General features: G+C 55.3%; 4 protein-coding genes across 4 annotated transcripts; 1 reads left to right on the top strand and 3 right to left on the bottom strand.

Moving 5' to 3' along the window:
- Positions 1-1,142: 1,142 nt before the first annotated feature.
- Positions 1,143-2,850, bottom strand: G647_05652 (uncharacterized protein; the record flags this gene model as incomplete). Its single annotated transcript, XM_008729978.1, has 2 exons — positions 1,143-1,180; positions 1,263-2,850. 2 exons carry the CDS (start codon positions 2,848-2,850, stop codon positions 1,143-1,145), a joined length of 1,626 nt encoding a protein of 541 aa, XP_008728200.1.
- Positions 2,851-3,360: 510 nt separating this feature from the next.
- Positions 3,361-4,551, bottom strand: G647_05651 (transaldolase; the record flags this gene model as incomplete). Its single annotated transcript, XM_008729977.1, has 5 exons — positions 3,361-3,981; positions 4,031-4,195; positions 4,251-4,369; positions 4,418-4,448; positions 4,513-4,551. 5 exons carry the CDS (start codon positions 4,549-4,551, stop codon positions 3,361-3,363), a joined length of 975 nt encoding a protein of 324 aa, XP_008728199.1.
- Positions 4,552-5,575: 1,024 nt separating this feature from the next.
- On the bottom strand, positions 5,576-9,898 carry G647_05650 (uncharacterized protein; the record flags this gene model as incomplete). Its single annotated transcript, XM_008729976.1, has 1 exon — positions 5,576-9,898. One exon carries the CDS (start codon positions 9,896-9,898, stop codon positions 5,576-5,578), a length of 4,323 nt encoding a protein of 1,440 aa, XP_008728198.1.
- Positions 9,899-11,607: 1,709 nt separating this feature from the next.
- On the top strand, positions 11,608-12,876 carry G647_05649 (uncharacterized protein; the record flags this gene model as incomplete). Its single annotated transcript, XM_008729975.1, has 1 exon — positions 11,608-12,876. The coding sequence occupies one exon, from the start codon at positions 11,608-11,610 to the stop codon at positions 12,874-12,876; it is 1,269 nt and encodes a 422-aa protein (XP_008728197.1).
- Between the last annotated feature and the right edge of the window lie 36 nt (positions 12,877-12,912).

The raw sequence follows: 12,912 nt of genomic DNA, 5'->3' as shown, positions 1-12,912 counted from the left end.
AACAGGACAACAGGACAACAGGACAACAGGACAACAGGACAACAGGACAACAGGACAACAGGACAACAGGACAACAGGACAACAGGACAACAGGAAGAACTACCATGGCTCTGAGACGACAGGGCATCTTACCATCACTCGAATACCAGCACGAGTTACGAACAACTCATCATTCATTGACACAACCTGACAGCCACCCTGGAACGGAAACCTGAGCATGGTCGACCGTTGCACGTGGCCATGACCAGACGAGTCTACTTATTTTTCTCATTTCATTCAACACTGTCGTTTGTATTAGATAGATGACTCGAGTCACGTAGAATTCACACTCTTTCATTCATGGCAATTAACGAACATTCTCCCTCCAGTCCACGATGGGTTCCAGTCTCATCCTCCACCGTCTGTATATTGCTCATACATGCCACCCCTGACGCCTTCACTCCTCATCTTCGCAGGCTTGAAGAAGAATTTCCACACCACAGCTTGACGATCGGAAGATCCGTCGCCTCTCCCTACCCTACCCTCGCACGAGCCGCGCCACCAGCGAGTGGTACGGGCAGCACGATACGTTTGTTCGACTCCCAGAAGAGCAGGCTCGTTCGCGTGGACCTCCGATACCCTACTTACCAACCTAGGTACATATGTACCTACCTACGTCGTAGTGCTAGTGCGTGGGTATGAGAAAATGAGAAAGCCATGCAGGCATCAGGCATATTCGATGAAAAAACGTCCAACATACAACACGCTCTATTCTTCAATATGTCCATGGAATTACAGAGTGAGTACGGAGTACGGAGTACGGAGTACGGGGGACCTGGATCGCCCAGAGCATTCCCATTGCGATTCCGATTCCGATTCCGATTCAGGCATCAAGACATCCATCCATCTGCCTACTCAGTACAGTGCCCAACTCCCGACTCCTGACGCTATCTAGTACAGAACCCGCGCTAAAACCAGAACTAATTAGTAGAAAAAGTTGAAAAACGAGCAGAAGTAGAAGTACAATTAGAAGTTACCATTACTCGCATCACGCCTCACGCCTTAATTAATTGGCGACTCCTTTCCTCGTCCGCACTAACTACGAGCGTCTAACGAGGGATGTCTACCTGTACTTCGTCGCTTCCGCTTCTTTTTCCGCGTCCCTATCTTCTCAGCCCGGCTTTTGGACTCGCCTTCTCGTCTACGGGTATGAGTACGGGTACTAGGGCTTCGGCTTCGACTTCGACTTCGACGCCTTGACCGACTCCGACTCTGCTTCTCACGCGTGACCTCCCCTGTCGCGTCACGTTCGTTCACAATCATGGTTCCATGTTCTCCTTCACGTCCTTCTTCGATCCCGAGAATCCCGGCCTTGCTCTTCATCCTCCGCGCGGCTGGGCCGAGCTTGTACATGCTCAGCGGGTCGGAGTGGTCGACCAGCGGACTTGGCTTGAGTGGAAAGAGCCAGTCGAGCAGCGTATGTCCCATTACTTCTTTGAAGTTGCCGGCTGGGCCGATGTCGAAGGGGTTGGCTCCGGGCGGGGATTCGAGGATGGCAAAGGTACGAAGTTCGCGGGTGCGCGGCGAGGAGGAATGTGATGACGGCATATTGGTGCCGTGGTGGGAGGGGGAGTTTGAGTTTGAACTGGGATTAGGATTTGGTTGTGATGGGGATGAGGATGAATTAGCCGGTGAGGTTGTTGTGGTCGCATTTCCACCTTGATGCGGTGGGACTGCTGATGGCGATGGTGGTGGTTGTGGTGGTGCTGTGGACACGTCGGGATGGTACGTCCTCTGTGGCGAGGCAGGCCCATCATATCCCTGCCGAGTAAAGGCCTGGTCACTGTCGTTGGACAACGTGGCGCCGTGGCGCTGCAGGATCTCGAACCGCTCCTCCGGTGGACGCGGGTAGCTGATCAGTCTGAGATCCGAGTGGCCCGAGGTATGGTACCTCTCCAGCGCCCGAGGCGGCAGATAGATGGCGAGATACCAGATCTTGGTCTTGCGCGTGAAGTTCTCGATGGTCGTCGAGTTCAGGACCGCGAACTGCAGACTCGACCCGCACATGCCGGCCGTGAAGATGAAGAACAATCCCGCAAAGATGAGCGTCAGGAGCCAATGCACATTGAGGAAGCCCGGTTCCTCACCGCGCCGCCTCGCGAAGTAATAAGCCATCACGACAAGCGTGTGCAGACAGAACAAGGCCGCCCAGCCGGTAAACTGGATGAAGAACTTGAACGACGTCTCCGAGATGATGCCTCCTACCCAGGGGCAGAAATGGTCCATCTTCAACACACAGCGGCCGAGTTCGCGGCAGTGGTGCGCCCGGTCGGGCTTGTAGTTGTAGCACGTCGAGCAGAAGGGCGGGCGGCCGTCCCATCCACACACGAAGACATCTTTCTGCCAGAACTCGTGCGCGCGGAAGCCTTGGGCCTCTCGGTCCTGCTTCCGACGGTATTTGCGCGGCGTGAAGCCCGATCCTTCTCCATCGGTAGGAGTATAGCCCAGGGCTTCTTCCTTGCCGGATGGAGTTATTCTTCTCTCGTCGCGGCGCTTCCTTTCCTTCTCGATCCAGTATTGTTCGCCGCGCGGGACGAGGCCCGGCCTCGTGAGGATGGTACCGATGAGGCGGCCGAAGCATGCCAGTGTGATGAGGAGGAGGACGTAGAAGATGACTAGGACCGCGACGGCCGCGCCGGTGTCGCCGCGGGAGGACAACGAGTCGGGTGGGTTAATCAGGTACTTGAGACAGATTCGATCCGTGACCACCCAAGACGAGTAGCCTATGATGCCGAGCAGTAGCAGCGGGACTATTCGTGCCGTGACAACATTGCCTCGCTTGTTGGCTTCACCTGGGCGCATCGACTTCATCGCGAGGATGGTGCCGGTTGACGGCTGAGTTTGTTGTCAGCGGGCACAGCAGACACGGCGCTGTCACCGGCGGGAGGGCGCGCCGGAAACCATTGAGCCGGCTATATTCGACGCAGTATAGAGTCAAATACAGACTGGAATCGACGCTGGTTCACCTCAGGGGAGCCTGTGTTATGGTGTCAGGTTCGAGAACTGGTGGTGCTTGGAAGTTGGAAAGTGACGTTGTCGCCTCTCGGCCGAGAATGTCCGGAAGACGCTTTCAGCCACAGTTGATTGAGATTGCTGCCGATGATGCCACATATCATTCCGGTCTCTTCTTCTGGATTCATATTTTGATTATTGGCTAACGTGATGACAACGACTGTCAATCTGTACCTGATCGCGGATCTTCCGTCGTGGAATCACCGCAACCTCTATCTAAATCCTAGCATTCAACCAGACGAATTGGCTGCCAGACACTGCCCACCAACGGAACCCAGTCAGTATCGTTCATGACTGGTTGCGCTCCGTTCAAGCCTTCTCGATCTTCTCCCGGAGGATGCCCTTCAGCGTGACGGCATCCGCAGCAAATTTGCTGATACCCTCTCGGAGCTTCTCGACGGCCATTTGCTCTTCGTTGAAGTCGAAGCGGAACGTCGGCTCGTCGTTGATGTAGCTGCGCCTGGGGATATCCAGGCTATGAGCATCTTCGGCCTTCAACTTCTGCGGCACCTTGTCCTGTGAGTTGTAGAGATCCTCGAGCAAGTTGGGAGAGATGGTCAAGTAGTCACAGCCAGCAAGCTCCGTGATCTCGCCCACGTTTCTGAACGAAGCACCCATGACGATGGTCTTGTAGCCGTATTTCTTGTAGTAGTTGAAGATGGACTGCACACTCTTGACACCGGGGTCTTCGTGGGCCGGGAAATCCTTCTTCATCGCGGCCTTGTACCAATCGAGGATTCGGCCGACAAAGGGGGAAATCAGGAAGGCACCGGCTTCGGCGGCAGCGATGGCTTGCACCAGGGAGAACATGAGAGTCAAGTTGCAGTTAATGCCTTCCTTCTGCAGGATCTCCGCGGCCTTGATACCTTCCCAGGTCGAGGCAATCTTGATCAAAACGCGGGACTTGTCGATGCCGACTGATTTGTAGAGCTGTGCCTCGTTAATGCGGCTCGGGTGGTATCAGAAACGGCTAAAATACCTCAATGATATGGCGAGCCTTCTCCACCGACTTCTGGGTGTCGAAAGAGAATCGAGCGTCCACTTCGGTCGACACTTTACCGGGGACAATCTGCAAGATTTCTTTGCCGAACTCGACCAGTAGTCTGTCGAGTGTGGCGTCAACCTGTTCGTCGATGTCCTTGCCCTGGTGCAATAGACTCAGTAAATTCCCAACCTGGCAGAAATGCTGCCCAACGTACATGTTTCTTTCCGTACTCAACCGCAGGATCAATCAACTTGGCATATTCGGGTTTCTTGGAGGCGGCGAGGATAAGGGAGGGGTTGGTGGTGGCGTCTTGGGGCTTGTACTTCTCGATCGCTGCGGCATATCAGCAATGATACCATGTCGACGAAGAGCTGAACTCACTGTGGAAGTCACCAGAGTCGCAGACAACTGTCTGTCGAGCTCGGTCAGTCTACAAAGCCATTGAAACGCCGGGTCCGGCGGGGTCAAAAGCATACAGTGCCAGTGGCCTTGAGCTGCTCAAGAGATGAAGTCATGATTGCGGATTCAGATAGGCTTTAGGGTAGAGTGTGTATAAGTCTGGAATTCAGAGGTTCGGTCGACTTGGGTAAAAATTTCTGGATTACGAGGTCGGAATGCTTTTATCATGCAACTTGGGCTTCGCATCAGTTTCAAAGCCCGCAGCTTGTGACGATTAGGTGGGGCACGCCGTGACCCCTCGACGGGACCCTCACGGATAAATGAGCATTGGCCTCTGTTGGCTCTGTTGGCTCTGATGGCCCCGGAGTCTGTTTTGCTTTGCGCTTTGGGTTGGTTGAATGGGCACCACCCCAACGTAATTGCGCGGTTTTCGTTCACTTTGAACCTCTCTATCGCCTCCCTCACCGGGTGGTGTTTCGACTGCTATCATCCAAGCGTGTCCTACCCTGCTCTGTGATGATCCTCTTCCCGCCTGCTCATGCCACCACAACTCGCTAACACTGACGCGTTTCCGAGGAGGCCGTGCCACGAGCTGCCTCCCCTCAGCATATGCATTGAGCAGCTCCCTCCACCGAATCACGCATCATGAAAAGCTTACCTCAACCAGGATCAGTGACTAAGCGGCTGAGCTTTGTTAAGTCTGTCTCGACACATGACCCGCCACCCGTTTGCTCCATGCAGCATCTCGGCAAAGTTTTGCCACTATTGACCACCGGCTCGTTGCGGGCACGGCGTGGGAGAAGCCAATTCAGTATCCCGCATCTGATTCTTACCCAGGATGAAGTCAGCATAGCTTGGCACTGGTGGCCCTCTAGCTGGCACGGCGCAGCGCTGGCGGGTAATAGCGTGACTTCGTTGCTTGTCTCGAGAATTAACAATTATTGGTATATTTATGTACTGTAGTTCCAGCTTTCTGAGCACCCAGATGGCCGTCTGAGTTATCTGAGCTCATCTTTCCCACCGCCCCTTGCGACTATTCGTGCATGTCATGTGTAGATTTCAATACAAAAGACGAAGTGAATGAAACCCAGAATGGTATCATTTGGCTCAGGTGAAACGTCAGTCAGAAAGGGAAATCTGTTAGTCTGTAAGTCCGAAGACTTTGCGCAACATAGGAAACTTTTTCTTCTTCCCACTGCGTCCAATCGCCTCCCCGGACTGGCTCGTATTGCGCATGCTTCCTTGGTTCAGCCTCGTCGTGCCATTTCGCGTTGGCGGTCCATCGGCGGTGGTAGGCCGAGGCTTTTCATCGGCCAAGGTCGACGGTAAAGGCCAGGAGTCGCTCATGACCCGCTCTGGCATATGACGCCGTTGTAGTTTAGCATGTCCGTGCTGATGGCCACCCGGGTGTTCTTGTTCTTTTGCGGCTTCCAGCTTAGCCCTGGTCTGCTCGATCATCCTGTCACGCTCCGCAGCAGAGGAGAAACCCAGTCTTGACGGTTTGCTTGTGTCCGTGGGTGTTTTCGGCAGGGTCGAGGCTTGCGGGGATTCAGCGACTGGCGAGAGGGCCTCATCCTTGGGCTTCTTGCTGCGGAATAATCCAAGCAATCCGCGCTTTTTCTCACTATTGGGCGATAAAGCTTCGGTACTGCTGGCAGGCGCGGATCCATGGCCTTGAGGGACCTGGAGTTTGGGTGGAGTTTTAGCTGCCGGCGTAGGCTGATCCTCCTCTGAGCTATCATCCAAGTCGGTCGATTCGTCATCATTGTTCCTCCGAGGAATACCACGTACCGGAGCGAATTGCGGAACCTCTACCTCGTCGTCGCTGTCGTCGTCAAACCGCGAGCGGAATTTACTAGGGCGAGGCTCGTCGTCTGAGTCGTCCGAATCAAGGATACGAGACCTATTGTTCTGCTTGAAGGCTGTGGGAAGCGGAGGGTTGCTTCTTTGTTGGCGGCCAAGCATCGAGGAACTTCTTCTGGTTTCGGCCGAGCCACGGAGGGTTGGGGTGTTGTCAATGGAAGCTCTTAGAGTTGTCCTCATGGGACGAGAACTATCTGGCGGAGAGAATGGTCGCCTTCCGACAGGTGAGACTGATCGTGCGCCGTTGCGAGTGTCACCACGCAAGGTTGGATCAGCTGCACCACGCATGCTTCGACGCATCGTGTACTTGCCACCCGACGTGGATTTACTGCGACGAGCCTTCCTGAATGAACTTTCCGAGTCACTATCATTTGTCACGCGTTGTGGTGCAGGCTTGGGCCAAGGGATAGGTGCCTGCACTGCAGCAGCTGTGGCGAGAGGTATATGTTTCTTTTGCAAGGCGGCGCGTGGTTGGCTTGGCGGGGTTATCACTGCGGGTGGTGCAGTTCGTTGCTGTGGTACCGCACTGGCTGGGGCAGGCATAGACTTGCGGGATTCGTTGCGCATGGTTCTCCGAAAGCCAGGTTCGACCTCTGGAGGTGAGCTTGCTCTCATCGAGTGCCGGAACGGTGCAGCCGCGGCGGCAGTATGCCCAAGACTCGGTGTGGCAACAGCGGGATAGGGAGAACTCTGATTCTTCTGCCGGAGAGGCGAATCCGGTAGCCCCTGCGCAACCGCAGACGCAGCTGGCACAGAAGCGGCGGCAGCGATAGCAGCAGGTGTTTTCTTCTTGCGCCTGGGTTGTTTCGCAGCAGGCTGCAAAGCCGGTGATTGTGCGGAGCGTGAGGCCTGGGCGGGCTGCGATACCTGATCGTAGACACTCGTCGCATTAGGCGGATTTGCTCTTTCAGACATTTGCCCAGATGCAACCTGCGGTGTCGACTGCACAATGGGAACAGACGCCGCCAGCACTGGTTTATCTACTCCAGTAACCTCCTGAGATGGTCCCTGTCGTGTCTGATGCGCAATTCCACTCCACCGCGCCCGTGTCTCTTCCCAAGACTCGCTCGGCAAGGGCCTTCCAACAGGAGCTGGAACATGCGCCAACGGACTTTCTGGTGGAGGAATATCATGCCTCGGTGGAGGAGCGACGGGACTTTCCAGGATGGCATCGATAGAAGCGAAGCCCATCCGTTCCATCTCCGAAGGATCCTCTGCTGCATCACTATAGATACTGTCATTATCCGACACGTCTTCATCGCTCTCTTCTGCGGCTGCTTTTCGGCCTTGTGGATCTCTGTTGGACTCATCGAGCTTAGCGAGACTTTCCGCTGATACTGGAAAGCCTCCGGGCACCACAACAAGGTATTGGTCACGTGGCCCATGCTCCTCTCCGGGAGTGGGTGGCGAGACAGCCACAACGGGAACTTCTGTCTGGGGCGGCTGGACAGTCTGCGCACGCTGAGGAGTGACAGGCTGAACAGGCGCTGTTACTTGTTGATTGATGGTCAACGCCGGAGTTGCCTTTTGCATCGTAGGGACCGACACCTCGCGTGGTGCTGGTGTCGGTGTGATGCTCATGGTCGCGTCAGCCTCAGATGCATCACTTTCCTCGTCTGAGTATGACAACACGCCCTCAACGGACCTTACCTCTGGAGGAAGAGGCTCATTTGACTGACTTTGAGCATTCCGGCGTGCGGCTGTTTGGGCTTCTTGGGCTAATAATGCGCCCACAGCGTGGTCGCTTGACACACCTGTTGTGTGAGCAATATGGGCGCTGGACGCCTCAGAAGACGACCCTGAATGAGACAGGATCTTAGCGTCTGTAAGGGGAGAGCGAGTTTCGGCGGGTGACCTCGGTGTTTGAGCTGTATTTGAGTCGTTCGTGTCTTTAAACTTTTGCCCGCGAACGCTGCCAAAGGATGGAAGTTGAGGACGTGGCTTCATCAACTCTTCCATGTCGCCGTTCGAGGGAATGGTGTTGAGGGGCGGCTTATTTTTTCCCAGCCCAAGCCAGCTTTTTCTTTCCTTGCCTGGGCTTCCGACCGGGCTTGAATCATTGACAGGTGTACCGACGATTTCTGGTTGAGCATCGAAGCTCACTCGCACTGACTTCTTTCGTCTTGGAGGCCCATCAAAGGACGCACTGGATATATCAGACGACTCGCTCGGAGTGACACTAGAACCCCGAACTTGTCCGTCGGCCGCTGATGGCGCGGGAGAAGAGTGCTTGAGTGCTGGTTTGGCCGGTGAGATCGATCTTGGGGGAGGTTCGTGTTTCCGACCAGCAGCAAGGTCTGAAGATAGTCTATCTGAGAATCTTGTTGATCTCGACGGGCTCAAAGACGTGCCCCTTGTAGGCTGAGGTCCGGACGCTTGAAGGTGGTTCATGGAAACTGCCGGCGAATCTTCTGCGGCAGGTGCAGCGGATGCAGATTGCTCAGGGGAGCGCGGCCGGTCCGTTGTCGTCGGCAATGGAACTGGTTCCCCAATCTTCCTCGATACATTTGCCGCATTTATAGGGTGCTTGTCTTGCGTGAGGGTTGGCCCGTCTTGCGCCCGCGGATCCATCAATGGACGGTCTTGAGGAGGAGTGCCCTGCTCCTGCTGTTCCCCTTCCCAATCCTCTCGCACAATAGATGGCTGTTTTTGCAGAATACCCGACGCCCTTTGAGTCCTTTTCTCTCTCTTCCGCTCAACATTCGAATCCGAATCGGAGTCTGATCTCGGACTCTCGGCCACAGAAAAATGCGTATTTTCTCCGGAAACCGCGGCTCTTTTCTTCGTTCTCCTGCCAGGCGGCTGATCCTCTGACAAGGATGGCTGTTGGCGCTCTGGGTCGGGTTCGAATGGAGTAACGACCGGGTGGCTTGCCATCGTCCCAGATTGTAAATGAATGCCCTCGACTGTGCCGCCCGCTATCTTCTTTTTCTTCTTTTTGACCGGCTGGTTTGCGGTTTGAGCCAGATCATGCTGGATGCTTGCAGCTTGCACTGGTGAGATAACCGCAGCGACGGCACTTGGTTTCGCATTGCCATTCATACGATCGCCATTCGCGAGTACTGGCGATTGCGCAACCGAGGGCTGTGCCATAGGTGACGGAGATCGGGGTGACAAGGGTCTAGAGAAATTGACCGAATTCCGACTGTCAGTACGTTCAAGGTCATTGCTCTGTGGGACGTAGCTGTTCCTCGGAGCACTCGCTGGCGGCGCCGGCGGCTGAGACGATCCGTATCTATCCAAACTCTGGCCACGATTGTTCGGTCGCACTAAGGAGGGTGAGAGGTCGCGAGGTGGAGGGGCTTCTTGGCTGGATGCTCTTTTCTTTTTCTTCTTGATTGGGGCGGTCGCAGGGGGCGCAAAGTGTTGCGGAATGGTCGGAATCGGCGGCGCCGGCGGTTCTGATCGTGATACTGGGCGCGACGGCGACGGCGACGGCGTCCTGAATGTCCTCTCAGTCATAGACCCGGAACTGCTCTGCCGTTGCAGACCACCTCTTCCTCGACCCCGGGCTGAGTTGGAAAGAGAACCGGAAGAGGCTTGCCTTTGAACCATGCGCTTAGTCTGCACCTGATCTACCGGGACGGGAGGCGGAGACATAGTTCGAAGGGCCTGGGCCGCAGCGGAAGCTGACAGGTTTGCTTGCGAGGATCGGCTACTCAAGAAAGCCTGAGTAGCTGCCTTGTGCGCTGAGGCTGAAGCAGGTGTCTGGGGCCGCTACGGACGAGCGAGCAAATGTCAGCACTTGACAGCTGCGCGGGCAGAATGGGGCGCCGAAAAGTGATTACTTACAGAGGCCGACGCAGACCTGCTTCTCCTGTGGAGGAAACTCATGTTTGCGATGATCACCGAAGGCCCTTCAAAATGGCGTTCCGATCAATGGGTGGTGCTGGTGGTCGCGGGCGGGAGAAGCAGGGCGCAAGTGTTTCAATGAGCCGGTGAGTGTTATCGAAAGGCTGCCTGGGATAAATGCGCCGCCACGGCCCCCATGGCGCTCCGGTCGAGTCCTCCGCCGACAGTCGATGATGAATGGTAGAGAGAAGGAGCTGCGTAGAGAATCGCAGGTCGTGTGGTGTTTGGGAACAACGAGAGCGGAAGGAAATAGAGATGGATCATCGAGCTATCCCAGAGGAGTTTTAGGTGATCCCGTCACCAAGGAATGTGGCTGAGTGGGCCAATAATTTGGGAGAAATGCTTCCCCCATGAAACCACCCGTGCCACGTAATCTACGTCATGTCCCTCCCGTTGCCTCTAATGGGTGTCTAATGATGGTGATGGTGATGGCGGCAGCGGCGGTGATGGGTGGTGCCACATCTACGGAATGGAATCATGCCCCGTGCATTCCTTGTCCATTGCGCGACCGTGTTTTTCCGACAATTCCAGAATATGTCACTCCGGGGTCGACAATTGAAGATCGATCTGACTGCCCAAGTGCGGATGATCCAGCGGCCCCTCCGCATCAAAACATAATTTTCCTCGCACCCACCTCGAGCATTAGATAAAGCTGTACGTAATCTTGTGGGTAGAATTGGTGGAATCACGAGAACTAAGGTGCTGCATTTCTGACCATCACTCATTGGATGTGTTTTTCAACCACAGTCATCAGTACTGGATCGGGTCCTTACATCATTCCGCTCTCATGACTTCAGAGCCAAAGCAAGGCTCTTGACTTGAGTGCACGAGGCCACAGCAGGCAGGCACTTTGTGACATAGCGAGCTCGAAATCAATCGAGTTCAAGATTCAGGGGCCTTCGTGTTCTTCAGCTTCGTGCCCTGTTTGAATCAATTCGGTCAATGTCCAAAACTTGGTCGTGGAGCGACGCCTATTGTCCCTGCTGGTGACGAGAATGTTGCAGGCTTCCGCCTTCAAGGGCTCGCGTGATTACGGCGCGAGGTTCCCATCTGGGTATCTCGTGGACCTCTTTGAGCAGCAGAGCCTTCTCAGACATTCACAAGCTTGCTCGCAAGGTTGTCACTCTTCTTGCGCTTTGCAGTAGGAGCTAGTGATGCTCAAGCTCGAACCGCTCCACGAACTACTCCAGGAACGCCTCCGGTCTTCCTCCGTACTTGGAGATTTACGCCGCCAGGCTGAGCGGACAAACCCTTGTTGAAGACCTGCCTCGGTAGGTACAGTAAGCGCAGAAGGGCGTGATGAGCAAAATGTTCGTGAACGTCCCCGCACCTCGCGAGTGAGCCCTGTATGTGGAATTTGTCAGATTCTTAAGCCCACGCTGTTGTCTCCTCTTTCATTGTCAGGACGAGGTCTGATTGCATCTTGACTCTTTGGCTCCATCGCCAACTCCGTCGACATGGCCTACACCCACCAGGACTCCCCCGCCGACGCCATTGACCCGACTACACTTCCACCGTTGGAACTACCTGCCGGGGTTCAGTCTCGTTTTGTAGATTGTGAGCCTCGCAGCCTCGTTTTTCACATCCTCGAATCGCTCCCTCGGAACATACCACCTTCAGGTCCGAAGCCCAAACTTATCTTATGCATTCATGGCTTCCCGGAGCTTGCCTTCTCATGGCGGTATGTCTTGCCCCTCCTCTCGGCTCGGGGCTATCACGCTGTGGCCTTTGACCAGAGAGGGTACGGCCGCACATTTTCCCGGCGACCGCTCGAAGGGACTTCGTTCCGTCCACTGAATCTCATCAAGGACACCATCACTCTAGTCAGCGCTCTGGGCTATACTTCCGTTTCTTGTGTGGTGGGCCATGACTTTGGCGCCGTCACAGCCAGCCTCTGTGGCCTCGCCCGACCGGACACGTTCAAAAGCGTCGTCATGATGTCTCATCCGTCCCAAGGCGCTGCGCAGTTGCCACTGTCCACATCACCATCATATGGATCGCCCGAGGCATCGCCGCCACCCCCAGAGGACATGGAAATGGCACTGTCGCAACTCCCTCGACCGAGGAAACACTACAAGTGGTACTATTGTACAGCACCTTCGAACAAAGAGATGACATACCCAACAGGAGATGAACTGCACACCTTCCTCCGTGGCTACTTTCACCTCAAATCGGCAGATTGGGATGGTAACAGTCCGCACAAACTGCAGGGTTGGACGGCCGAGGAGCTGGCAAAGATGCCACGCTATTATATCATGGACCTTGAAGATAATATGCGTGAAGCCGTGGCGCGGGACATGGCGAATGAGGATCCCCAAGTCGTGGCTTCACGCTCAAACCGGTGGCTGCCCGATCGTGCACTCGCCGTCTATGTCGAAGAATGGGGAAGGACTTCGTTCCAAGGCGGACTGAATTGGTATCGCATTCAGACACAGCCTGAGATCGCCTCGGATGTGCAGGTGTGGTCTGGCGCCAACATCACCGTGCCCACAGTGTTTGTGAGTGGGAGGCAGGACTGGGGCACGTTCCAAGAGCCCGGGGCGGTCGAGGCAATGGAGAACGGTAAGAGTGTAAAGCATGGCATGTATAGAGGGACCGTCTTGGTGGACGGGGCTGGGCATTGGGTCAACCAAGAGCAACCAGAGAAGTGTGTTCAGGAGATCTTGAAGCTGGTGGCCGAGGTCGAAGGCGAGGCTGTGGACGATGGACCCGGCGTCAAGCTTTGACACTGGGACTGTCGTCCGTGGTCAACCACTGCAACG

This window comes from Cladophialophora carrionii, assembly GCF_000365165.1.
Source record: "Cladophialophora carrionii CBS 160.54 unplaced genomic scaffold supercont1.4, whole genome shotgun sequence".
NCBI classification, from domain to species: Eukaryota; Fungi; Ascomycota; class Eurotiomycetes; order Chaetothyriales; family Herpotrichiellaceae; genus Cladophialophora; species Cladophialophora carrionii.
Note: the sequence above shows the minus strand (reverse complement) of the source record. Positions and strands in the feature narration are given on the sequence as shown.